Source organism: Chenopodium album, chromosome 10 (genome assembly GCF_948465745.1).
Source record: "Chenopodium album chromosome 10, dcCheAlbu1.1, whole genome shotgun sequence".
NCBI classification, from domain to species: domain Eukaryota; kingdom Viridiplantae; phylum Streptophyta; class Magnoliopsida; order Caryophyllales; family Amaranthaceae; genus Chenopodium; species Chenopodium album.
In genome coordinates, this window is record NC_137843.1 from 19,871,663 (window position 1) to 19,897,410 (window position 25,748).

Sequence of the window (25,748 nt, forward strand, 5' to 3'; positions counted from 1 at the left end):
AAATTCGTCGGAAAATACAAAGTTTCTAACGGAATTTAAATTTCGTCGGAAATTTCCAACGATTATAAATTTTCCTTAGAAAAATCCGTTGGAAATTTTCCGTTGAAATTTAAATCCATTGGAAAATACATTATTCCAACGAATTTTGATTCCGTAGGAAATTTCCTACGGATTAATTCCGTCATAAAAGTACATATTTTCTGACGGGATTCGTCCAAAAAAAAAAAAAAAAACCTACTAAGTCCAGTCGCCCCCCTTCCCCCCTTCATTTCACATTAGCTCTTCTGTCCCTCAGTCCCCCCTTCATTTCATATTCTCCTCTTATTTCTTCTTTTCTATGTCTCGATCCTCCCTTTCCCTCCTTTCTCCATGCTCGATCCTCCCTTTCTCTTCTTCTCTTCTCTCTCTTTCTCTCTCTTTCTCTTTCTTCTCTGCCCTCCCTTTCTCTCTTATTCCTTCTTCTTTGTATAAATTTTAATAAGTCGAAAGTTTTCATATGAAATTCAATCATAATTTAAAGTTTTCATGGTCGAATATGACCTGTATAAGCCCAATTTCAAGGTTTTGTATTGTGGGATTTAGGTATGTATCTCGTTTTCTTAAAATTTGATTTGATTTTATTTATTTATTTTTTTTTTTTTTTTTTTTTTTTGGGAGATAGTAACTGACAAATTTTCCTTAATCTTATTCCATTAACTTTTTTTTTTTTATTTTTATTTTTTTATGGGCATGAACTCAAAACCCAGCTTCAAACTGGTTACTCCATATATGTTATTACTTGTTTACTGCTTATATAGCTACTAATCAGCGAGAAGATTGAGCAACTCAACCACTGTTATATTGCAGACATACAGGGAACATTACAAGCTTAAAGTTTAAACAGAGTTCATAATACAACGTTATCCGGTATACCTAATCCTTTTCTCAAGAGAGAGACGACGATGTGGTATAGCTGATGTTGAATCTAGAGAACTATCAACTATGTATCTAGATACAGCATAGACTCACGAAGGAAGGTGCATAACTGGAACAATATTGCTAATTTACTGTTGTAATATATGTCAAAATTTTAGAAATCAGATTTATTTTTGCTATTCCAAGCTGAGAAAATTGATACTCAGCAACGAGGAATAAATGAATGGAAGAACATCACTGCTTCCTGTAACAATTATACAGCAGATGAAGAGGAGCTCCAGCTCATGAAAATGATGAGATTAGAAGTTCTTGAGTATATTGTCAGTAGGGACCCCATCTTCTGTCAATATAGAAGTGATTTCCTGCAATAAGCATGCATTTATTAATATAACTTCTGAAAGTTTCCAAAACAGACACCACTAACTAAATCTGGTAAGAAAATAAAATGCAATTTCACGTGTCAACCATTTGCTACCCAAAAACAACCAAAAAATCTGACACATAATATAGTTCATCTATTGCAAAATTCTAAAAGTTCAAAAATTTGTGGTTGACTATAGCAAAACAAAGATGTATAATTAACTTAATATTTAGTTCGTGAACTTAACATGATAGACAACAAAACAAGGCTATGTGCAAATTCAGTTTGGATAAATCAACCAGATTCTGATGTCCCTAAGAACAAGGCTCCCTCACTCAAACCCACTGGCAGCACCAAGTGCAACATTCGGGAACCCCCAAATTGATACCCTAAACCAAACCCAGCAGCTGAAGCAGAGCAGCAACTAATAGAACTGAGTTTGCTATCCTCACCAGCTGTGACAAACTGTCAGCCAATGGCTGATAATCCAATAATTCTCTTAGACCCTCAAATGCATCAGAGCTAATGATAACACTACTTGTAGTGGGTACAGGAGTGAGTATGGGTGTGGGTGTTTGGCCAGCAGAGCAACTGAGCTTTGAAACATGAAACATTGTCGTTTGAGGATGGAGGTGACAGGTATATGGATGAATTTGGGAGGATAAAGGGTGACAGGTATGGTTAGAGGTAAAAGATGAGGAAAGATATGGAGATTTGGATGAAGACAGAGGAAGCATAGTGTTCATATATTGGGGTTTATTCTCTCCTAAATTGAGTAAACTTTGTGGGATATTTGAGGGTTTAGTGAAAAGCAAAAACTCAGAAAAATGGTGGATGTGTTGTTGCAGTTGACAATGGAATGGGAGGAGAGAGAAGAAGAGGAAAGAGGGGGAGAAAGGGTTCGTTTCGTGCTGGTTATGGTGGCTGGTGGTGGCAGTGGTAGTTGGGAGAAGGTATTGTTCGTGGTGGTAGTGGTGGTTAGGGTTAGGTTATAGTAGCTAAGGGAGGGAAGCTAGAGTGGTGGCACCCGATGGGAGGAGCTTGGCTAGGATGAAGAGGAAGAGATAGATGGGAAAAAATAAAAACTTTAAAAGCAATTAAAAAATTAAAATTAAAATTAACCAGTCCAATAGGTTACTGGTTACTAGGGATTATTTTGGGAAGGTGTCTTCTATAGTCAAGATTATACTATAAATACCTATAGTTGGGATTGGGAAGAGTGGTTATATTTCAGATTATGGTTGTGAATTTTTCCATAATCATACTTACCTCCGTTTTTTTTTTAGTTGACACATATTCCTTTTTAGGAAGATTATTTTTAGTTGACACATTTTCTTTTTGGGTAAGTTTTATACCTTACATTTACTTGTGTACCCCACTTGCTCTATCATTCTCTTTCATTCTCTCTCCACTCCTTAATATGTGTGCCTAAATTAAACGTGTCAACTAAATAGAAACGGCGGAAGTAGCATTCAAATCCAGCCCCTTAGCCCTTACATGCAAAAAGAACCAATAAACAATTTCAATTATTTTTGAATGAATAATTTCAACTATTTCAATGTTTCATTTCTTGTGGCCTACAGAAGAAGTATATTCTGTGTCGTACTAAGGTTCATATGTCTCCCCCCACCTCCTCCTCCCAACCCTACAGTAGACAAGAATTACATTATCTAAACTTGGTTGCTAGTGTTGAGCAATAGTACATGACCAAAGAACCAGAACTGGCTACATACAGATTGAAAGCATCGTTATCTGGTGGGTGGGAACACTTTAGGTGAAAACATGTTCAAGCAATTCGAAAGTCCTGTGGGAGGCATTGGGGTAGTTCTATAGTGCTTGCTCATGGTGACAGGTTTCTAACAACTCTATTTCAGCTCTCATAAATACTCTATTTCATAGAATCAAGTAGATGCCTACCAATCAAAATATGACAACCTATCTCATAATTTTAGTGAGTTTTCATCATCAAACTTAATAGAACATTAGTAATTGAATCGAAGGTCATGTACTCATTCATATACAAGTGAAAGCATTGTTGATTCCAGGTGAGATATAAAGTCTGAGGCACAAAGGACGGAAGCCCTGTTAGAGGCATTGGGGTAGTTCTATAGTGTTGTGCAGAAGGTGGCAAGATCCTAACAACTCCATTTTGGCTCCCATGTTTTGATCGCATGTGAGCAGAAAGAACCGAACCCAAACTAGCTCATACAGTTATACCAAACAACACATGACATCATATCTTGAAATTCTTGGTACATATCACCAAACTTCATTAAGCATCAATAATTATGTAACCTGTTTCTAAATCACCTAAGGAGATGCAAGATAGATGTTCATCATAAGCCCTTTTGTCCGGTTCACTCTCCTTATGCTATTGCAATGGCACCATCATACCCACAACTAGACCTGGCAAACAAGTCGTTCAGGTCGGGTCAATTCGGATTTCGGGTCGGGTATCGGGTCAACACTTTGGGTAGAGTTCGGGTCGGGTCATTTCAGGCAGGTCATTTCGGGTCGGATCAGTCTTCAGGTCCAATTATCAGGTCAAGTTCGGGTCGGGTTGAGTTCAGGTCGGGTCTATTCAGATCAGGTCAATTTTCGTCTAGGTTGCACAGAAACGGATACGGGTACAAAAACGGGTACGGATACGGGGACGGAAAACGGCAAAATGAAAATTTCAAAAAACGGGTACGGCAAGGATACGGTAAAAAAATTTCAGAAAAATTAAAATCCATATAAGGCTTGTAAGAAAAACCATACAACATTTTTAAAAAGAAAATTACTCCTAAATTCTACTGAATGTGAGTCAGAGTAATAGATAAGTAAGACTAAAAAAGGGGAAAAAAAAAGAGAGGGGGGGGGGGGGGGGGGGAGAGTAAAATGCAGAATTACAGCTAATTTACCTTTTTCACCTTTTTGTTTATTACAATTACAACCACTTTACCTATTTCACGTCATAATGCATTAGTGCTTTACTATTTCCAATTCCAGATTTTGTAATTCTACATTTCTACAGTACTTTACTTTTTTACCAATTGAAAGTCAAATAATTGATTTAAAAATTAAAAGCCTTCTTCTTCCTCTCCTCTCTCAAAGGTTCAGTAATGGTTGCCTGAGAAATTCGCCAGCCACTGGTGTCGCTACAAAGGTAAAAATTGTAGGTGGCTTCTTCAATTTTAGGGTTTTCGAAAATCGAAATCGGGTAAGAAAAATTGGGGTTTTTTTTAACAAAAATGTGGGTCGGGCTTCTATTGGGGACGTCAGAAAAGGAGGTAATCCGTCCCCGAAACGTTTCTGAAGGTGCTCCCAGCCGTACCCAAATTTGCTCCCCGTACCACTTTTCAAGGGTACGCCTTGGGGACGTATCCTGGCCGTACCCGTTCCGTACCCGTCCCTGATACGTCCCCGGTACGGGAAACGGCAGGTGGTTGGCGTACCCGTGCATCATTGATTTTCGTCTATGTCAATATAGAAATTTGACCAATATTATATTATAATTATCAATAAGTATAAAATATAACAATTGAATATTAATAATATATTTATTAGACAATTCCAACAGTACTATATACACAAGACTGTTTTGTTTCATATGTATGATCACTATAGTTGATTAATTGGTCAAAAATTCAAATTAGATAAAGGGTATGTTCTCTTCCGTTCAGTTCAGTTTCTAATTTCCTTCTCTCATAAAATATTCAGTCAATGCAGTCCAGTCTAGTAAATCAGAAGAGGCCCAAAGTGAATAGTGGAAAAAAATTCAATGTAACACTTAAAAGAAGAACCTAAGAGTAATAGTAATAATAACAATAGCAAAAACTAGTGTTCCTAATCAAATGGAACTCTTTATGAATTACGAGTAATAATTTACACGCACATTTCAGCAGTATTATACACACAATAATATACTATTTAATTTAGGTTATTTTTTATAAATCTTCATTCGGGTAAAGTAATTAAGCCCTAAATCAGTTAAGTCATTTTGAGTATTTGTTAATTTTGGTCGAGTCATTTCGGGTATAGTTCGGGTCAATTCGGGTTTTGGGTCCATTTGGATCAATCAATTCGGGCCAAAATCGGGTCAGGTCACTTCGGGTCGAGTCGGGTCGCTTCGGGTATTGAGTCAATTTCGGGGTCGGGTCAATTCAGGTATCGGGTCAATTTCGGGTACGGTCAATTCAGGTTTCGAGTCAACTCCACTTCGGGTCGGGTATGGGTTGGGTCGGGTCAACTTTGTGTTTGGGTCAATTTCGGGTTACGTTTTCGAGTCAATTTCGGGTCACGGGTCGGGTCAGTATTGTCAGCTCTACCCACAACCGGCACACCACTATAGCTACTAGAGTAAGCAATCACCACCACTACTCCTGAACCACAACCTTAATGAATATCAAAGTTTCAACAACCCAATCCATCCTATAACTAGAAGCCCTATCTCCACATTCTCAAACAGTCCTAACATCTAGAAATAACTTTTGAAATATCTTATACAAGACAACCACCTTTTTCTAAGATGATGGGTTTGTTTAATGCTTTGAAAGCTAATAATAGCCATCAAGGCTCTGAATCAGAAATATTAGTTGGGGCTGGAACCAACCTCTAAAAGTTCTAGTGCATCCATCATGGAAGACTATGCCTCCATGAAAGGATGAGTCCCTTGCTAGAGTTAGAAATTTGAGAAATGAGATGAAGAGGGATGATAGTGATGACATTTAAGGTAATGTGAAAACAACACAATGAAAATGGTTTAGCAATAAGATTTGGTATTGATATAGGATGGAGGAGTGGCGACGGGAGGAGGAAAAAATATACTTTGTTTTTGTTTAGTAGCAACATTTCTGTTTTTCAAGTTTGCCAATGCATAGCTTCAATTGTATACTCCCTCCGTCTCACAATATAATGCCTCTTTTCCTTTTTGGGTAAACCAAAATACAATGTCTCTTCCTATTTAAAGGTATTTTTTTTTTACATTATTACCCTCTTTTTGATGAGTTGTCATCTTTTTTCCTGTTCTTTTTTGTACTTTTAACATTAATTCCAACACTTTCTCTTTCTATCTAATCAATTATTCCCAACAACTTTAAGAAAAAGGGAATTTACATTAATGACCCGAACTTTTTATTAAATTCCTTAAAATTAATGATTAGAAGTACATATGCGCACATATGTACTTCTATTCATTAATTTTAAGGAATTTATATCTTTCTTAATTCACGCGTAAAAATCCAAAGAGACATTGTATTATGAGATGGAGGGAGTATATCTTAAATTATGCATTTGTAAAAATTATAAAAATTAGATTTAAATAGAATTCCATATGATTATGTTTTTATTGAAGTATAAATCACGAAATGTTATTGAAGTTGAGTATGTAAATGTTATACCTCGTTGAATTGTTGTAAGATTTTATTTTTTTTTTTAAAAAAAGGGAAATTCTCAATGGTGCTCACAAGCTTTTTAATTTTCTACTTGGTAAGCAACAAAACTTTCAATATCTTTGGTACTTATGTATTATCTTTATCAATTCAATGGTAACATTAGTTAATCAATTTAATCATTTATTAACCATGGTTTGTTTTTTTCTTGTTTTTTTAATGATTAAATTATTTTAAAATATTTTTTTTAAAAAAAAAAATCCCAAAAGCCCCGACCAGCCCCAACCACCCTGCCCCCGGCGCCGGTGGTGCCCATAACACCCTCCTCTGCCGCCGGCGTCAACTCTCCTCCCCCGTCTCCCTCTCCTGATGAACCACCGATCCCCTCACTCTCCCATGAAACCCGTCGCGCGACCCAACCCAATCCCCCCCCCCCCAAAACTCTAATATTATCTCACACCCTAAATCTCAAATCCCCCAAAAATGTTGGAATTACGATTAGATCAAGGAAGTATTCTGAAGAAAGTTATTGAATCGATCAAAGATTTGGTGACTGATGCCAACTTTGATTGTTTAAGAGTTTGAGATCGTCCTTTTCCAGTTGACGTTTATTGAGGTGTTTGCCGGAGATAAATGGTGATGTTGTGGTTTAATCGGGTTGTCGTCGAAGGTCGCGATGTAGGGGGGGGGGGGGGGGGGGCTAGCACGGCGCCGACGCCGGGAGGGGTTCTGGAAGAGCGCGGTCGGCGCTGACGCCGGGGAGGGGTTCAGAGAGCGGGGGGGATCGGGGATGGCAAGGGGAAAAGTGGTTGGTGAGTTTTTTTCATTTAATTAAAAAATAATTATAAAACTAAGCCTAGTTAAATATTTTAACCAAAATATATCATTAATACTATTGATAATATATATACTAAAAATACATGAGTACCATAGATAATTAAAATTTTCGTTGTTCACCATTGAGAAAAATAAAAAAAGCTAATAAGTACCACTGAGAATTTCCCAAAAAAAAAAATAAAAATAAAAAAAAATGAAGTAATAGGCACCACAAGGGAAGACTTAGAGGAGTTGGAATATGGGCTTTACATATAAGGGACTTGTTTTTTGTCAATACTATTTCTTAACAGCTCCCTCAAAACCAAAACCCTATGAGCACATTTGATAACTCATTATTTAATCCATTGGTATCAAGCAAATGGACCTCCTTCTTACTCAAAAACTACAGGTGTTTGAAATAAAAGATTGATTTGGGCACTGATAATTTCAAGAACTTCTAGGAACATGTGTGTAGGTTTGTCTAGTTTCGTAATCATATTATAAAAAATTACTTCCTAATGCATAACTTCAACCGTTTATACCTTTAATTATGCATTTGTGAAAATTATAAAAAAGATTCTAATAAAGTAGACATTGAGATGAATCTAACAAGTTCCAATATGATATATGACTATGTTTTTCTTTAAATGTATATCACGAAATGTAATTGAAGATAAGTATGTGAAAGTGTACACTATCTAAAATGTTAAGAAGAAAAAAAAAAACGGAGGAGGTGCAAAATGTTGAGAAAATGTGCATCTTCACAGGCCATCAAAAGCATTGTCTAGAGATCTTTTTTTTTTTTAATTTTTATGATTAAGTGTCGAAATCATTTTTCAAAATACTTTATAAGATAGCTTTATCTAGAAAGCTAGTCCAAGACACTCTTTTGACCATTTCGACGAATAGGCCGAATTTTTTGGGAAGAATGTCAGATCCTCTGAATCCTACTCAGACTGAACACCACAATCTGAGTCTAAGCAACATATATAAAACAAGATCCATACCTGTCAGCCTATGTTCCACAAGATAACATTAAGCTTAAGCCAAAAAAGAGCATAATGTGAGTAGATTCGGCTTGCCTTAGAGAACACCACAAAAATATATTTTGCTCACATATGGCTGAGAAGTTTCTTATTTTCCTATTTGGTTTTGTGTCTTATAGAAGGACCTTAATATAATGTTTCCCTTAGTTGTCTGACTTGTGTATTGACAGTCAAGATAAAAATTATGAAAAATATTGAGTTGTGGGAACATCGATCTCTGTCATAAGGATATAAGATAAAGTTAAAGAAGTACTCTAAATCAGTAACTCTTACTTCTAGAATGCTTTTCTACATCTCGATTGTGATTTCTTACCTATGTTGTTATTCAATTTACTAACATCCAATGAAGATATCAGGGACCTTCAATTTCATGACGCATGGATATGATAAGGGTGAACAAGATGAGTCATCTACTTCTGTTCAGTACTCAATTCTTCTTATTCTAAATTAGCAAAACAAAGGTTGCTGAGAATTAAAATTAGAGAGGTAATCTATGAACAAAGTCCCTCCAAAGATTGAGCTTTCACCTGGAGTCCTGGACTACTTCATCTTATTAGTACAAATACCACAAACAATGTCTTGTGCAGACTAAATTCCTTCATATGTGTACTAATTCTCCTCCAATACCCTCATTTTCGAACCCAAACAAACTAGAAGAAAAGCTGATGCTGATGGATCATTAGAACTTTTGAGAATCTATGAAGCAATAAAACAAATTCTAGAACTAAACAAATACCATATTACATCAGCTGCATCCTTTAACAGACACTTAAAACAATTACGGTACGACAATATTATCTTTAAAAATGACAGCTAAGCAAGATATTGTGCCACAAATAGTAGTACTCATTAAGAAGAAAAAAAGAAAGAAAAAAGAATAACATTGCAAATCAAACCATTAAAGATAAATTACCTCTGTCATCTGTTTCTGCCCACATAGTACAACACCAGTAGAGTTTGGGTTTGAAATGTTTTTGGATCTACAAAAGGCAGCCTGTTTAATTGCCCCAAAAACAAATGTTAATATATGATTACACCATCCAATGTGTACTTAAAAATAAAATTTTCCACACCTATCAACAAAAATTTTACAGTACCTGCACATAGCCAGCTTCACCTGTCCATTTCTCATCCGGTTGTGACAATACTGGAACTATCTTAACACCAGAAGATTCCCAATCTTTGAATCTATCCTGTATAATGAAGATAAGACATAAGAAAAAGAGCTGAAAAAGAGAGAGAGAGAGATTTTCTGTAATTTATTCCATTTCATATTTTAATAGACCAACAAAGTAGTTACGTGAACCACCTGATAGGCCATCCTTTGCAAATTTCTAGCTCCGTAATAAAGCCTCACATCTGACCTCTTGTCAGCACTGAAGCCAGATTCAATAAGAGATCGGATTGGACTGCAAATTGTCAAGAGGAAAATTGGAAGTCAGAAAGCAGGTATAGTAACATAGTCATGAAGGAATACAGCATTAGCACTTTAAAAGAAGACAAGGAAGATTCACAAAAACCAAAAAAAAAGGTGAGCCACAATGCACAAATACCATCATATAAAACCCAAAGACAGCAAGCCAAACTGCAGTGCTAAAGGACTTGTTCATCGTACTACCAATTTCAATGAAACAATATAGTAAGATACAAATCTGATTCCATTTTATTAACTCAAAGACTAGGAAGGAACTAAGCCCCCCAATAATCAATTCAACCAAAAAATTCCAATTGCCCAAAGCCTGACACTATGGTTGGATAACAAATTAACAATAGTGAAGGGTAAGGGAGGTGAAGGAAAAAGAAGGAAGGGAGTAGATCTGTAGATTGTACTTCCATTTTCCTTTCAAATCTCTCCAACAACGGAGGGGTTTGGTTTATTTAAACGGGAAGGAAATTGGATCCTTCCAATTCCCTCCTTGCATAGAGTATCCAAACAAAGGATGATGCATCCTTCCTTTTCTATTCTCTTCATTTCCCTCTATTTTTCTCTATCCAAACATAGAGTGAGTAAAGAACAGAGCTTGATATCAAAATCGAAGACTATCGAGAGAATCCCCAAATGCACAAACTAGAATCCAACAGTAGCTATATTCTGTATATAATCCTACTTTCTCGTATTCTATAAGTAAAAAAGCACCTTTGTAACTACACTCTTTAACTCTTTTGTGGCACATAGAGCATAAATACTAGCATTCCCTACACTATAGTCACAGAAGTTGAGTGATCATAGAGTTGGTATACAAACGCACAATAAAATTCTGGAAAAATGTCAAGTAATTCAATTGGCAAGATTACATATAGTTATACAATCAATCACATCAAATAGAAGAACAATTGAAAATTCATTGAATGTGATAATGAAACGAAGAATACCTGATTCCAGATCCAGTGGCAAAGATAAGAACAGTGGGAAACTCCTCGGGAGGCGAAAGCCGATCAACATCAAAACCATTCCCCATGACAGCGGTCAATTCAACAACATCCCCTTTGTTCAACCCACACAGAAGCTCAGCGGTAGAGCCCGCGACATTCTTAACAAGAAACTGAAACTCGCCGCGCTCAGCGGCAAGCAACGGAGGAGAGGCGATAGCGAGGAAAGAAGGTTTAGGAGAGTCAGGGACTTTGAGCTGCAAGTACTGGCCAGGGCGAGTGTAGGAGGCGGCGATGTGAGGGGCGTCGGAGACGTTGATGGAGATGTGGAAGAGTGATTCGGCGGCGGGTTCGATGAGAGAGATAGGGGTGGGTGTCCAGAGAGTGGTGTCTTGGCGGACGGCGGAGGCAACGAGGGAGAGGAAGCGGCGGCGGTGGTGGTGGAGAGGGGGGGTTAGGCGGCGGAGGAGAGACATGGAAGGGGTGGTGTGGAGGTGGGCATGAGGGTGGTGGAGAGGGGAAAGGTGGGGTAAAGAGGAGAGAGAAATGGACATGTTTGTTTAGAGGGGGTTTATATGAGGTTTGGTTAGGTGGAGGAAGGTGGAAAGATGTAGTAGAGATTTGGAGATGGTGCCGGTGAAGGTGGTCAAAGATGGGAGGTGGTGTAATTTTGTGATGGGTTGAGAAGTCTACTACGAGTACTAGTACTTAGTTACTTACCTCATTGTTTGGAGTTGTGGTGTGAATTGTGATGGGAGGTTTGTAATCACTTATCCAAATCAATTGGAGCCGCATGATCCATGCTTCTCCTGTTGGCCTCCAAAATTTTCATTTTTTATACTTGTATTTTCAACAAATCAATTTTTATTTCTTTATTAGGATCTAAATATGATTTAACAAGTTCATATAAGAGAAAATCATGTAAATAAAACACATTATAAGAATTGGTCTTATTCAATAAGAGCATTAACAATAGTTAGCACAACCTATGTACCTTTATTTGTCATGTCGTATCTTAGCACTAAGCTTCCAAAGCTAATTGTTTCTTCGATGGAATTATACAATATTTTCTGTGAATTGCTATTTGCCACAATAGAATTACTCAAGCTATAGTACTAAATGACCTCCATGTCCCTTTAAATTTTGAAAATTACATACTCATCCAACCACCACTAACTTTGACCCACTACACTAACCTTGACCCTCCAAGCTATGGCTCCACCTTGATCATCAACTCCACCACAAGTACCGCCACTAACCCTAATCATCCACCACGATGGGTCGACCTTAACAACTAGCTTGACCACCAACATTGTAGATTCACGACGATTGACCACCAACATTGTACTTTCTGACCACTAAAATGAGTTGACGTTGGTCCGTGTTCATAATGGAGGCATTTGGTGGGGATGTAATATGCGACTTTACCATGATATAGTCGCGTATTACATGCGATTGTGTACCGTTTAAAATTTTAAAATATTTTTTAATAATAATCAAAAATAACAAAATACATTTAACTAGTAAATTTACGTTTTTTTTTCCACATGAATTTAATTTAATACTCACAGTTAAATTCAATTTTAATTTTTTTTTTGAGGAAAAAATTTAATTTTAATGTTTAATATATCATGTAATAGTTTATAAGTAAAAAAATTAAAAATAAAAATAAAAAATTGGAGGGGACATGGATGGTGAGAAAATTGGGTGAGGTCAAATATTAAATTGATAAGGGTAAAAGGTTATTTAATAATTAATACCGTGGCAGAAGTAATTTCATTGTGGCATTTAATAACCTCTATTTTCTACCTTTAGACCGCACCCACGACAAGTCCCATTTGAGTTGACCTTTGTATATAAGTGATCCTATATTGATACATACGTCTGTATTTTCTGTATTGTCCATCCTCTATTGTAACTGTTTCTGAGGTTTGTTGCACATTGGGGAAAGTTCGACAACTAAAATTGACTATACTACTGGACATTACCCTAATAGTACTCATAACAGCAATAACTAGCAATTTCTTCCCTCACTTCCTGACCTTTGACAGCCTAAATTCACAGGAGTGACAGCAGCAAATTAATCCTGGCGTTATTCCTTTGTTGATTAATGCACTCAACCATCTCACATCCACCAAATTGAGTGCGAAAAGACCAAGTCACTTGTAACATATCCTACCAGTATTAAGATTATAATGGGCATGGCTACACAACTTCTGAATATCCCAACCAACATCACACTCATCAACACACAATGAAACCACCTATGAATCTGTGATCTTTAATGGTAAATCTAAAACACATGATTGCTTAGCTGCAAGAAGGGCTTATTAATATTATACATTTTCACCTTGAAAAACAGGCAGGCTATATGAAAATGTAATTAGACCGTTTAAAATCTGAACTTAACAAAAAGAACAAAAATATACATTGTGTCCATATGTTGTCTCCTGCTCCCGTTATTCAATGACAGGGAGCTGAGGGGGGGTTGGGATTGTACTAGCAGGCTAACCCTCTCTGCTCCGTTAAAATGGAGCGTCATCATCACACTTGTGCAACAAAGATAAATAAGACAAAATGGAAAAACCCTTGTTCATATGTTTGGCTTCCCAAAAAAATCCTTCTCAACTCCGGGAGCTGGTAAAGCCAATGTCAACTAAAAATTATTTTCGCAATTATCAAGGCAAAGAGCCAAAGGAAAAAAAAAAGTCAAAAAACAAATTATCTCAGATTTCCTTAAGCTGCAGATTCCTTGGCAATCTTCTCAGCCTTGGCAATGACCTCCTCGATTCCTCCAACCATGTAGAAAGATTGCTCAGAAAGGTCATCATATTTACCATCCAAGACACCCTGCAAATTTTATGCCACAACCAACATTAGACAAACTGAAATAAATACTTCGTATAAGAAATCAAGCAAATAAAAGATTGCATGATCACATATCAATAAAAGGAACAAGTGCAACCTGTCTATAATCAATCAACCAAAAGCAAAACTAGACTAGAGCAGCAGTAAACTGATAAATTTACACATTTGACCAGCATGAGAAAAATCAATTACCTGGAAACTCTGGATGCTCTCCTTCAACTCAACGTACTTTCCGGGTGCACCCGTGAAAACTTCAGCAACATGGAAGGGCTGACTCAAGAATCTCTGGATCTTACGGGCACGAGCGACAGTCAATTTGTCATCTTCACTTAGCTCATCCATACCCAAAATGGCAATGATATCCTGAAGATTCTTGTAGTTCTGGAGAACCTTCTGTACACCACGAGCAGTGTTGTAATGCTCTTCTCCCAAGATGTGAGGTGAAAGCATACGAGATGTAGAATCAAGAGGGTCCACAGCAGGGTAGATACCAAGCTCAGAGATCTGGTCAAGACGTAGGAAGTTAGAAGATAAACTAGATGCACTTGAATAAAAGCATTTGGTCATCGGTCATCCCTCAAATTACCTGTCGGGACAACACAGTTGTGGCATCCAAGTGAGCAAAAGTTGTAGCAGGAGCAGGATCTGTCAAATCATCAGCAGGCACGTAGATAGCCTGGACAGAAGTAATAGAACCCTTCTTGGTAGTTGTAATACGCTCCTGAAGACCTCCAAGATCGGTAGCCAAGGTAGGTTGGTAACCGACAGCAGAGGGAATACGTCCAAGTAAAGCAGACACCTCTGAGTTAGCCTGAAATCAACCAACACATTGTCATAAATTAAGAGAATCATCCAACAACAGATTTATAATAACGGGTAAAAAAACAAGTTATTTAAATAAGAATTCATACTTGGGTGAAACGGAAAATGTTGTCAATAAAGAGTAGCACATCTTGTCCCTCAGCATCACGGAAATGCTCTGCAACAGTTAGTCCAGTAAGACCAACACGGGCACGAGCACCTGGGGGCTCATTCATTTGACCGTAGACAAGGGCACATTTGCTGTCAGCCTACAAAGGAAAGATTAGGCAAAGGATGAGCCAATGTAAAATAGACACATAAATGAAACATCTATTACAAAGCAAACTCGTGACGGACCTGCTTTTCACCTAGCTTAATGACACCACTCTCAATCATTTCTCTGTACAAGTCATTACCCTCACGAGTACGCTCACCAACTCCGGCAAACACGGAGAAACCACCTGATCATGACAACCAACATCATAAACCTACAGAAACAAAGCTATTAAATTCTATGGAGCAAAGGTGCCATTGCAAACATACCATGAGCTTTGGCAACATTGTTGATAAGTTCCATAATAAGCACAGTTTTCCCGACACCAGCACCTCCGAACAGTCCAATCTTTCCTCCCCTTTGGTAGGGAGCTAGAAGATCAACGACCTTGAAAAGGCAAAAACCAGGCAAAGCGATATATACAAGTCTCTCATACAAAACACCACAATATCACAACAGTTCAAAAGAGGAGATGGGAGTTATATTGTAAAATGCACCTTAATTCCAGTAACAAGAATCTGCTGCTCAGTTGCTTGTTCAACAAAGGCAGGTGCTTCTCTGTGAATGGGGAGATAGTGATCGGTTGCTGCCAATGTCACCACAAATATCAGCATAGTAACACCAAATTCCTAAGACTCTAATTAAAATTCATTAAGACAATTATTAAATGATAAGAGTAGTCAGCTACTTACTCAGCTCGCCCCTATGATCAATTGGTTCTCCAATAACATTCATAATACGACCAAGGGTAGCTCTTCCAACAGGAATCTACAGTATAAAATACATATTCATGATGAGAACAATTTTAGACCAATACAAGACTTAACGAGCCCAAACCATTGGATAACTTGAGGCGGCACGAAAAAAAGACCTCATATTTGAAAAGCATATGACCCTAACAAACACTTTTTTAACATCACACAACAACATGCCTCAATCCATACAACAAATACAAAGGTTTTCCCTTTCAATATAAACTAGCTTTGGTCAACATTCAGAGATCGCATACACATTACGCCAATTGAAAAGTGTATAACATATAACCCGTTTCATTGATAAAGCCCGAAACAAAAGCAATAATTCAAATGAGTAATCATTCACAACAATATATGAGCAATCTCTAATACGGGGTAACTAAAGTAAAGTAATAATCTAACTACTCACAACAATCGGATGAACAATCTCTAATAAATCAAGCACCACAACAAATCCAGATCCAACGACCCAAACCTAGATCTAAAATTCAAAATGCAAATCAACAAAACCCTAAAAAATCCCAAATTAATTAAAAACAAAACACCCCACATTTCCAAATCACCAATCCCAAAACAAAAACTTTGACCAAATAAAAAAAATGAGATCTTACAGTAATGGGAGATCCAGTATTCAAAACGGGTTGACCACGAACAAGACCTTCAGTACCATCCATAGCAATAGTCCTAACCATACTCTCACCCAAATGCTGAGCAACCTCAAGCACCAATCGAGTCTGATTATCTTGAACCTCAAGAGCAGTCAAGATCGGGGGCAAACCCTCCTCAAACCTAACATCAACAACAGCACCGATCACCTGACATACCTTTCCAATAGACCCTTTACCGGTAAATTCATCGGTGATCTTACCGGCGCCGGCACCACCGGATTTCGCAGGGGTCGAGGGCTGCGCAGCAGCAGCGGAGGATGACGCATAATCAGCGACGCGGTTGAGGAGGTAGCCGCGGGAGGATGCGCGGTGAGCGGCGGAGGGTTTGGGGGAGGAGAGAGAAGGGCGGGAGGATCGGCGGAGGTTGCGAGCGAAAGAGTGTATGAGCCTTCGCGACGCCATTGGAGAGGAGGAGAGAGAAAGAGGAGAGAGAAAATGGGGGAAAATTGGGACTAGGGTTTGGAAAGGTGACTGAGTGTGTGGTCTATATAGGGTCGAATGAACAAGTTTTGATGGTGTTGAGTTAAACGATGTCGTTTTTTAGAAAGGGAGGAGTTTTCTCTTTGTTGATGTGGTATTGTTTTACTAATTCACTTCCTCTACGTGCGAAGATTTTGGAGGTGGTGAATATTTTTGAATTTTTTTGTTTGATCCGATTTTTCTTATTTTTCTAAATTTTTGTGTTTTTTTTAGAGGAGTAACTTTTTTATTTTCTTGTAAAAAAAAAACTTTTTTTTTATTTTCTTGTCAAAAAAAAAAAAAGACTTTTCTATTTTCTTTCTTAAAATTTGTCATTTATTTTCTTTAAAAAAAAATTGTCATTGATTTTGCGATTGGTTACAACTATATGGCCGCTTAGTGGGTGTTACTATTTGACAATATGTACATTCGCGACGACATTATAAATGATCATTCTAACCCTTTCCCATAATTTATTCAACCCCTCTCTATAACCACCTGTTGCGTGATCGCCTCCACCCCAGCCACCTGTTTTCCTGTCGCAATCACTTAGCTCCTACCCACCACAACCATGCCTCGTCAAGGTAAGTCCCTGCCACCACCACCTTTGATCAAAGTCGTCGTGACCATGCCTTATCGAAGGAAGGAGCAGTCGTGGAAAACCCTTGCTATCACTAATGTAATTACGTAAGTACTGAACGTTTAGGTCAAATCCATTTTCAGATCACTTTTTTAGGTTTTTGGCTCATGGGTGTCTGCCGGAGACTCCTACGTCATGGTATACGCGTTCGTAGGAGATGTCCTTACAATGGTATGGTCATTTTTGACAAACAGCCATCCTATAGTTTAGGTGTCTTACGCAGACGCCTATACCAGGCCACAATGGAGACTCCTAGAGATTTAAAGACGCCTATACCATGGTAAGGGTGTATGTGTTAAACGTATTTGTCATGGTAAAGGCATCTGCGTAAGACGTCTCTCCACTGTAGGGTTTTAGGTACTCTAAGCGGAATTTCATGAATCACATTCATACGCACCTAAACAGGATCTCATGCATATACAAATAAAGATCACATAACAGTTTAGAATTAACCTTTGAAGCGTGAATCCTCTTAGCAATCTTCTTCTCTACCGAAGATAAAGAGCCTCAATTGTAACTCCTCTATTCGGTCCACCGGATTGAATCAACACTCCACCAATGCTAGTTGGACGGGAAAAACCTTTCACCTTTCTTGGAGTTGAGAACCAATTTTAGAGAGAAAATATTGAGAGAAAACTTACGTTGTTTTTCAGAAAACTGAATACTGTGTATTTTTAATTATCCCTAACTAATTAATATATAATCATATTATTATTAATTAGGTTAGGGTTTTCTCTCCCCTTTCCCTATTTGGCCGGTCACCCTAAGGCCCACTCTGGTCTTCGGGTTTCTTTATTGATCCAATCCTAATGTGTGACCTTGTAGGATCCGTTTAGGCGGGCTTCGGGTTTGTTACTTACTAACCCAAAGTTCTATAGCATTCTCTAGCAAGACGTATAGACGACCCAAATAAACGAATTACTATCTCCATAATACGATCCATGATTATATTAAGTAATTGCACTAAAGTCGAGGACACATTTCCTTCATCCACACCATAGTATAGACGTCATACAAAAACGTTCATAATTTATTTCGATAGTTAAGAAGGTTGCCCACTCATAAGCTTCCTTTTTTTTTTTTTTTTTTTTTTTTTTTTTTGTGAATGATAGCTTATTATTTGTGCGAGCATGTGTAAAAGAAGGAGATGAGATGCTTGATATTTTATAAATCTATGAAGCAGCATTAGGTCAGATTTTGAATATGGATAAATCTAAGGTCGATCTCTTTTAGACTAAATGTGGAGCTTGCAAAGAAAAAATTGCTTCAGGCAATTTAAGGCAGTTGAAGACCATGAAAAATATTTTGGGCTTCCTACTTATATAGATGCGTCTAAGAAAAAGATTTTCCAAATTATTCGAGATCGAATCTGGAAGAGTATGACGGGTAGAAGGAAAAATTTATCTCGCATGCGGGAAGAGAAGTGCTCATCAAAGCTATTGCACAAGCCATTTCATCGTATGCAATGGAATGTTTTGCTTTGCCGAAGGGTATTCTTAAGGAAGGTGAGAAGATGTATAGATAATTCTTTTAGTGGTTAAATGTGGTCACAGAGGAAATTAGCTTGGGTGGCATAGGAAAAAATGTTTATGCCCAAGAAAGAAGGGGGTATGAGTATGTGGTTCAAGAATATACAACGATTTAATGAAGCACTCTTAGTGAAGCAAGGATGGTGAATCCTCACTAATGAGAGTTCTTTGATGACGAAGGTGTTAAAAGGGAAATATTTTCCATGTACTTCTTTTGTGGATGCAAAAATCTGTCCTATAACGAGCTATACTTGGAAACCTATAGCTAATGCTCGATGGGTCCTCGAAAAAGGAGTAAAGAAGATGATTGGGAGTGGGTAAAGGAAGATCTGTGGGTGCGTGCCTACGTTACTAGAGTTTCGAATTATTAGTTTGCCAATCTAGGAGGGGGCATGGTCCCAAGTTTGTTAGTGAGTTACCGAAAGATGGGCATTGGGACATTGACTTGCTGCATGAGCCTTTCTCCGAAGTTGAGGTGGAGGCGATTTTAAAATCCCTGTTCCAATGTTTAACATTGTTTAACATTGATGGTTTTTGGTCATGGAGACACTCCAAATATGGAGATTTTAGTGTGCAAAGTGCGTATAACATGCTGAAAAATAGCAAAGCTTCTACTTCTCCTCATATGGTGAGTTCAAGTGGAAAAAATTGTGGCTTGAAGGCATCCCTCTAAAAATCAAATTTTATTTCCAGGTAGCATATTGCATATGCTGGTTACTTGTCTTGAGATGCGCATTGTTTGGTCGCAGTTTGTTCTGAGGTTACAGACTTACAAGTGCCAAATTTTGAAGGAGGTAACTTTCGTCAGTGGTGTGTCAATGTGGCTAAAGATTTTTTCTGAACCTCGGTGGTGGAGTATTTTCAGGTTCATTTTGTGGGGCTTGTGGCTCTGTAGAAACACCTGGGCGTTTGATAAAAGAAAGTTGGGGGTGTCATTAGTCACAAGGCGATGCAATTGGTGAGTGAGTATGAAGTTATTGATGTAAAGGGAGGGAACGCGGGGGGGGGGGGGGGGGGGGTGAGGGGGGAAGAGAAAATACTTCTAAGTGGAGGAATCCTATGGGTGGAGTTTATAAGGCTAACTCGTATGTTGCGATATTTGAGTGGGGTAAGATTGGTTTAGGGGTGTGGTGAGGGACTCAGAAGGTGATGTTGTGGTGGAGACTTGTAAGCAGATCAGGGGCAGTGCGGATGTGGATGTTGTCGAGGGATTAGCAATTCATCATGCTCTTAACATCACCATAAAAGTTGGATCTCACAACCTCGTCCTTGACACTAACAATCTGAAGTTGTACTATGTGCACTTAAAAATAAGAAATTTGAACCTTTAGATTATGGGATGTGCACCAGGACATCCTCCAATTAGGCTCCTCGTGTAGCTCGTGCTCTTACTCATGAGTGAGAAGATCTGGAAACGAAGTGGCTCATTACTTGGCATGTTTAAGTAGAACCAATGAGGGTTGTAGGGTCTGGTTAGAGAAAGTCCCTGCTATAATTCAATCTTTTGTTTTGGCTGACTCTACTATTTATTCCATGGTTTGCTTTTCGTTAAAAAAAAAAAAAAAAAAAAAGAAAAAAAACATTTCGATTTTTAGTTTTGAATTTGTTTTTCTAGAAATACGTAGCTTATAATATTTTGAATACAATATTACAATGAAAATTGTACAAAAAATAAATATAACAGAGAAGTATCACTTTACCAGAATGGTAAGGAGGACCCTGATTAACCTCAACCCTCACGATTTTTTGCAATTGGGAGGATGAGGTCACAAGGCGAACTTCTCACCACTACACCAAGCCTTGAGGCCGTTGACCCCATAGTTATTGTATAAGTATTTATTTATAAGATACCCTTCCATGGCCTCTTATAGCCAATTCACAAATTCCTTTCACACTAGCTGAATAGATTCAGCTCTGACTTTTCTAAATTACTAGAAAATCATATAGAAGTATATAATTAAGCCTGTCATATTCTTCCTACAATTATTTGCCCCTATTTCTTCAACATCTTGGTTTGTAATTGAAGCGCCATGAGAACAAATCTTATAATCCTAAGCTATAAATTTCTGCTGTTTATTAGTCTCAATAAGCACAGTGATCAAAAAGTATGAGCTACAACATGACAATTCCTTCTCGTTCAAATGCCAAGTTCTCCATGAAATGCTTGTATGTAATGTTTGCATAAAGCACGCTCACAAGACAAGTTACCACAGAGAATTGAATAACTCTTCTCAAACGACCATGTTTATCATAATAAACCTCTGTGAAAATGGATAGTTGCTGAGTTTGTTATCACCAGAACTACAGACAGGAATGATCAGCAAGATTAATTAAACTGGAAAATACAGGTTGATATCTAAAAAAAGCATAACATTCCAAGGTACCTTGTCCAAAACTCCTAATCCTCCAGAATCACCCTAAAACATCAAGAGTTTAAATTGGCTTAATTGTGTAGAGTAGAGAACAAAGAAAACAATTTCATCAAAATCAGCTGACTGAACTGGTATAAAGCAAAACACACTAAAGTTGATGTACAATTAACAATGAACCCACATTAAGTAATGTAAAGCAAGGTCAATACTTGTGCAAAGGCTAGGATAACTCCTGAACCAAGAGAAAGATGAATTCCTCACAGAAACCCTTAGCAACGATAGAAAATGCTAAAACAAGACGACAATCAAGTTCAACGAAAAACTTAGTCTTTCGTAATTACTTGCTGAGGTCAGCAAGGTGTCCATTCTCAGGGTCAATCTTTCCTTTCACCTCTGTGCCAACCTCCTGTTTTGAGCAGCTGCCATTCAAATGGCAATTGGTATTGGTATCTCCATGCTGCAGATAATTTCCATTTGCTTCAGATGGTTGACTGCCTGAAGCAGCAAGTTCTTTCATGCTGCTGTGGTTTGCATGCTTGTGATGGTGATGATGGTGACGATCACCTTTCTTGTGTCTATGTTTGGCAGCTTCATCACAGTTATCATCAGATGATTTTCCTAGTGATCGGCTCCTCCTATCATGCTTGTGACCATGAGAATCCGAAGAATCAACACTGTGTGATCTTCTGTGCTGTTTGCGAGACCTCCTGTGATTTCTCTTTTCCAGCGAGTCATCATCACTAGAAGAATCTGAGTCATTAGACCTGGATCGACGATGACGCTTGTGGTGCTTGGAATGCCTTCTCCTCCGATCATCCTCTTCAGAGTAATCAGAAGAATCAGAGTCTGACCTCTTGTTGCGTTTGTGGTGCCTCTTGTGAGATCTCCTCACAGCAGCATCTTCACCAGAAGAGTAACCAGAACTAGAATCCTCGGATCTTGAACCATTGCGAGATTGCCGACTGTGCTTTCTCTGAGAGCACTTCCTTCTTCTATCTTCTTCAGAGCTATCACAATCATCACTGCTGTCATTTGAGTCCGAAGAGCGTCTCTTTGACCTATGCTTGGATTTCTTCTCCCTCTTCTCATCCCCAGAATCAGAATGGGAGTGCTTTCTGTGCTTCTTATGAGATCTTTTTCTGGACTTTCTGTCCCCATGACTGCTGTCAGATTCACTCTCACTCTTGTAACCAGATACAGATTTTCTTTTATTCTTTTTTGCCAACTTTGCCTTCCTTTCTCTGGCTTCGGCATCAGCTCTTGCTTTTGCAGCAGCTTCTAGCCTCTGCTGCCATTTAAACGGGGCTTCTTTCCTTTCCAAAACTCGCTTCTTCTTCTCCTCGACCAACTGAATAAACTTCTTGGCATCCATTTTGATTCAAAAACCAGCTCAAAAACTGCATTTTGGTATGAAGATGCAGGAAGTACATCTCATAAAGAGAAAAATCCAGGTTAGTTCTTCTATCAACACTTAAGCGCCAGAAATTCAAAATGAATGGAGGATGTATAAACAAATATCCCACCCAGCAAATAAGCTTTCCAGGAAAAAAAAAATGAAGCAGACAAAAACCAAGTGGACACATTAAAATATGATTCACAAACTTTATTCAAGATCAATATAAAAAACAACATGCAACAACCTGAACCTGAAGTATATGTATGTAGAACGGTAGATTACCAAGGCAAAACATACTTATAAAAGATTGCTATACTTTTAAGCCTCATAAGAATCCATTCCGTTTTGAATCAATCATCACCATATTGTATAGCAAGATCGATTATTTAGTGAAATAATGAATTGAAGAAGGACAACCAAACACTAATGGCGATTAACCTATTTCCCGCCCCACCAAGGAGGAAAGAAGTGATATAACACTCTTTGCTGTGGGATTTATCTATACTCCCATTCAACTTGACAATTGCAGTCACCTAAATAACAATACACTTCGTATATGGAAGGCAAAGACTAGAACTAAACCATAACTGTCATATATTACTAAATCATATTCGAAATCAGGCCTTAATATAACTCTATATTGCAACCGAATTCCAAACGCCGATGATAAAGAAATGAGTACACAACTACACACCACCAACATAATTCTCAATACCCTCTTCCCAAAAATTCACTTTTGAAAACCATAACACCGATAACAAAAATTCAGGGAACTCAGTAGATTGGCCAATTAAGCAACTATGCTTCGAGAAATCGAGAATTATCACCTATAACAATTGAGATCAATATCATGATTCGCCCAAATTCATTTTCAAAAAACTAAAAAACCAAGACTATCATCAAGAAATACGGAAGCAATTACACAAGCTAATGAGCAATACACATACAGAATCAATTAACATGCTTTCTATATCAGCATCTACAAGATTCATTCTGTAGCAGCAAAACCATGGAAGCTCTGAAACGTAATTCTTACCTTGTGCAAGAAGTTTGATTGATCAAGACCCAAATGACGAACAGAATTCGAAATTGGTCAGGTGGAAACCCTAATCAAGAAAGTGAATAAAATTTGAGAATTCATGGAAGCAAACCCTAAATCGCGCAAATAAAAAAAAGGGGAAAACAGCAATAGAAAACCCTAAAGATTAAATTGAGTAAAAAAAAAAAGTCAAAGTGTAGAAGAATTGAAGTTACCAGGTGCAAGGAGTAGTAGAATCTGAAATGGAGACGGCGAAGAGAGAGAGGAAGACGGATGAGGTGGGAGATCTACAGGAAAGAGAGAAAAGAGAATTCCAGAGTTAAATATTCTACTTGTATTATACAGTACAAAGTACGAACTAGCTACGAATATCACGAGGTGTCAAAAACAAAAATCTAAGGGTTCGTTTGGTATCATTGTGGTTTTCTATTTTTTGGTGTTTTGTTTTTTAAAATCATATATTGCATGTCATATAATGAATTAAAAAATAGTCAAACTTATTAAAATCATAATAATTTTGAAAACTGACAACAGAAAAGTGGAAACACCTTTTTCTTGTTTCCTGTTTTTGGTTTTTTGTTTTGAGAAAAACAGAAAACAAAAAACGATGCCAAACAAGTTCTAATTGATCTGTATTTTGTATTTTTGTTTTCATTTTGAATTATTTTTAAGGTACATAATATATTAAAATTGTATTTTTTTTTGTATTATTTTTAATACATGTATTTTGTTTAGAAATACATAATTATAAATTATGAAAATCTAGTTTTATAATAAAAATTAATTTTCGAATTTATAATTATAATTAGAAATCATAAAATTAAATTCGTTCATCATCTACGTCAAAATTGTTCATCATCGTTCATCATTCATCATTGTTCATCAATCATTTCATATATTAGCCCCCAATTCCCGAATTCAATGTTAATTGTTGATAATTTCGCAAATCCCAGCTAAAATCGTGATAAAATTTCGAAAACAAATTGTGTTTTTACATTTTGTTTTTGCAGTTTTTTATTTTAGGTTTTCGTTCATAAAAAATCTCAACAACAATCGCATTTATAATTATTTGCAAAGGACGAATTCCGCTTTAAATGGTTCGAAAATATGATTTATGTGGACTCAAATTGTGCAATTTTGTCAAAGAACAAGGAGTATCAAGTTTGTAGAAGATGAAGTGATCGCATTTTTTTAATTGCCGCAACCCCTGTTTGATCTGATAAATGTACTTAAGTTTTCTTGAAATTGTTTGTAGATTAGGTAATGACCTAAATTATCTTTGGTCATTACATAGGAAAACAGTCTTTTCTATAGGAAAAATTGGCCGCAACAACACCAACTATTATAAAGGTGCGTGTAGCAGCCCAATCTTTTAAGGGTGCGTTCTACATCACATACTATGCTCTTGGGTGCACATAACAACATAAATGAAAACGGAAAACTGAGATTCCGCCGGAAAACTAATATTTCATCGGAAAATTGGAATTTTTTTATATTTCAATCTTTTGAAAGATTTTTAAAATTCTCACGTGATTATTTATTACTCTGCTTCACCCCTCCATATTCTCCCTATATATTCTCAATTCTCATCACTTTCAACCTCCACTAGTATTGTGATTCCTTTACAAAGTTTACAGAGAGCTTCTTTGATAATTGTAGGTTTAAGGGCAGTGTATGGTAATTTCTCACATAATTGCACATGTCAACTATTCTTCCGTATCCAATCATTTAAAAAATTTGCAATTATCAACCAAAAAATAAAATTTCCTTCTCAATTACCCACAACAAATTAAAACTCAATTGCATTAATATTAGGGTATGAGATTTGCGTACCTTAAGTTGTCTTCTACTCCCAATAGACTTTTTCCTCAATATTGACTAAGAGTTAGAGCTCATAATCACTCGATTTAGACAACTATTTCATAGTTAGATTTGGGGAGATAAGGCAAATTAAATTTTAGACTTGTGAAGGAATTACAGTAATGGTGGGGGTTGAGAATGAAAGGAATAAAAAGGAATAAATGCTAAAAGTATGAATCTAATTAAGGGACGGAGGGGGTAGAAATA

The 25,748-nt window shown here is 37.3% G+C and overlaps 3 protein-coding genes across 4 annotated transcripts; all 3 read right to left on the reverse strand.

Moving 5' to 3' along the window:
- Positions 1-816: 816 nt before the first annotated feature.
- Positions 817-11,610, reverse strand: LOC145563765 (fruit protein pKIWI502-like). The gene is made up of 5 exons (XM_081624190.1): positions 10,884-11,610; positions 9,820-9,919; positions 9,608-9,703; positions 9,424-9,504; positions 817-1,277 (listed from the first exon to the last, which is right to left on the reverse strand). The coding sequence occupies exons 1-5, from the start codon at positions 11,432-11,434 to the stop codon at positions 1,215-1,217; spliced, it is 891 nt and encodes a 296-aa protein (XP_081480316.1). The 5' UTR covers positions 11,435-11,610; the 3' UTR covers positions 817-1,214.
- Positions 11,611-13,285: 1,675 nt separating this feature from the next.
- LOC145562339 (ATP synthase subunit beta, mitochondrial) lies at positions 13,286-16,690 on the reverse strand. Its single transcript, XM_081622578.1, has 9 exons — positions 16,190-16,690; positions 15,516-15,591; positions 15,321-15,409; positions 15,093-15,210; positions 14,907-15,010; positions 14,660-14,818; positions 14,335-14,559; positions 13,941-14,252; positions 13,286-13,730 (listed from the first exon to the last, which is right to left on the reverse strand). Exons 1-9 carry the CDS (start codon positions 16,646-16,648, stop codon positions 13,617-13,619), a joined length of 1,656 nt encoding a protein of 551 aa, XP_081478704.1. The 5' UTR covers positions 16,649-16,690; the 3' UTR covers positions 13,286-13,616.
- A 4,537-nt stretch (positions 16,691-21,227) lies between these two features.
- On the reverse strand, positions 21,228-23,985 carry LOC145562340 (uncharacterized). Of its 2 annotated transcripts, none has more exons than XM_081622580.1 (3): positions 23,897-23,985; positions 23,679-23,748; positions 21,228-22,643 (listed from the first exon to the last, which is right to left on the reverse strand). In XM_081622580.1, exon 3 carries the CDS (start codon positions 22,616-22,618, stop codon positions 21,584-21,586), a length of 1,035 nt encoding a protein of 344 aa, XP_081478706.1. In that variant the 5' UTR covers positions 22,619-22,643; positions 23,679-23,748; positions 23,897-23,985; the 3' UTR covers positions 21,228-21,583. The 2 variants fall into 2 exon arrangements, with proteins under 2 accessions (XP_081478706.1, XP_081478705.1); XM_081622579.1 differs by having other exon boundaries at positions 21,228-22,676.
- Positions 23,986-25,748: the final 1,763 nt, after the last annotated feature.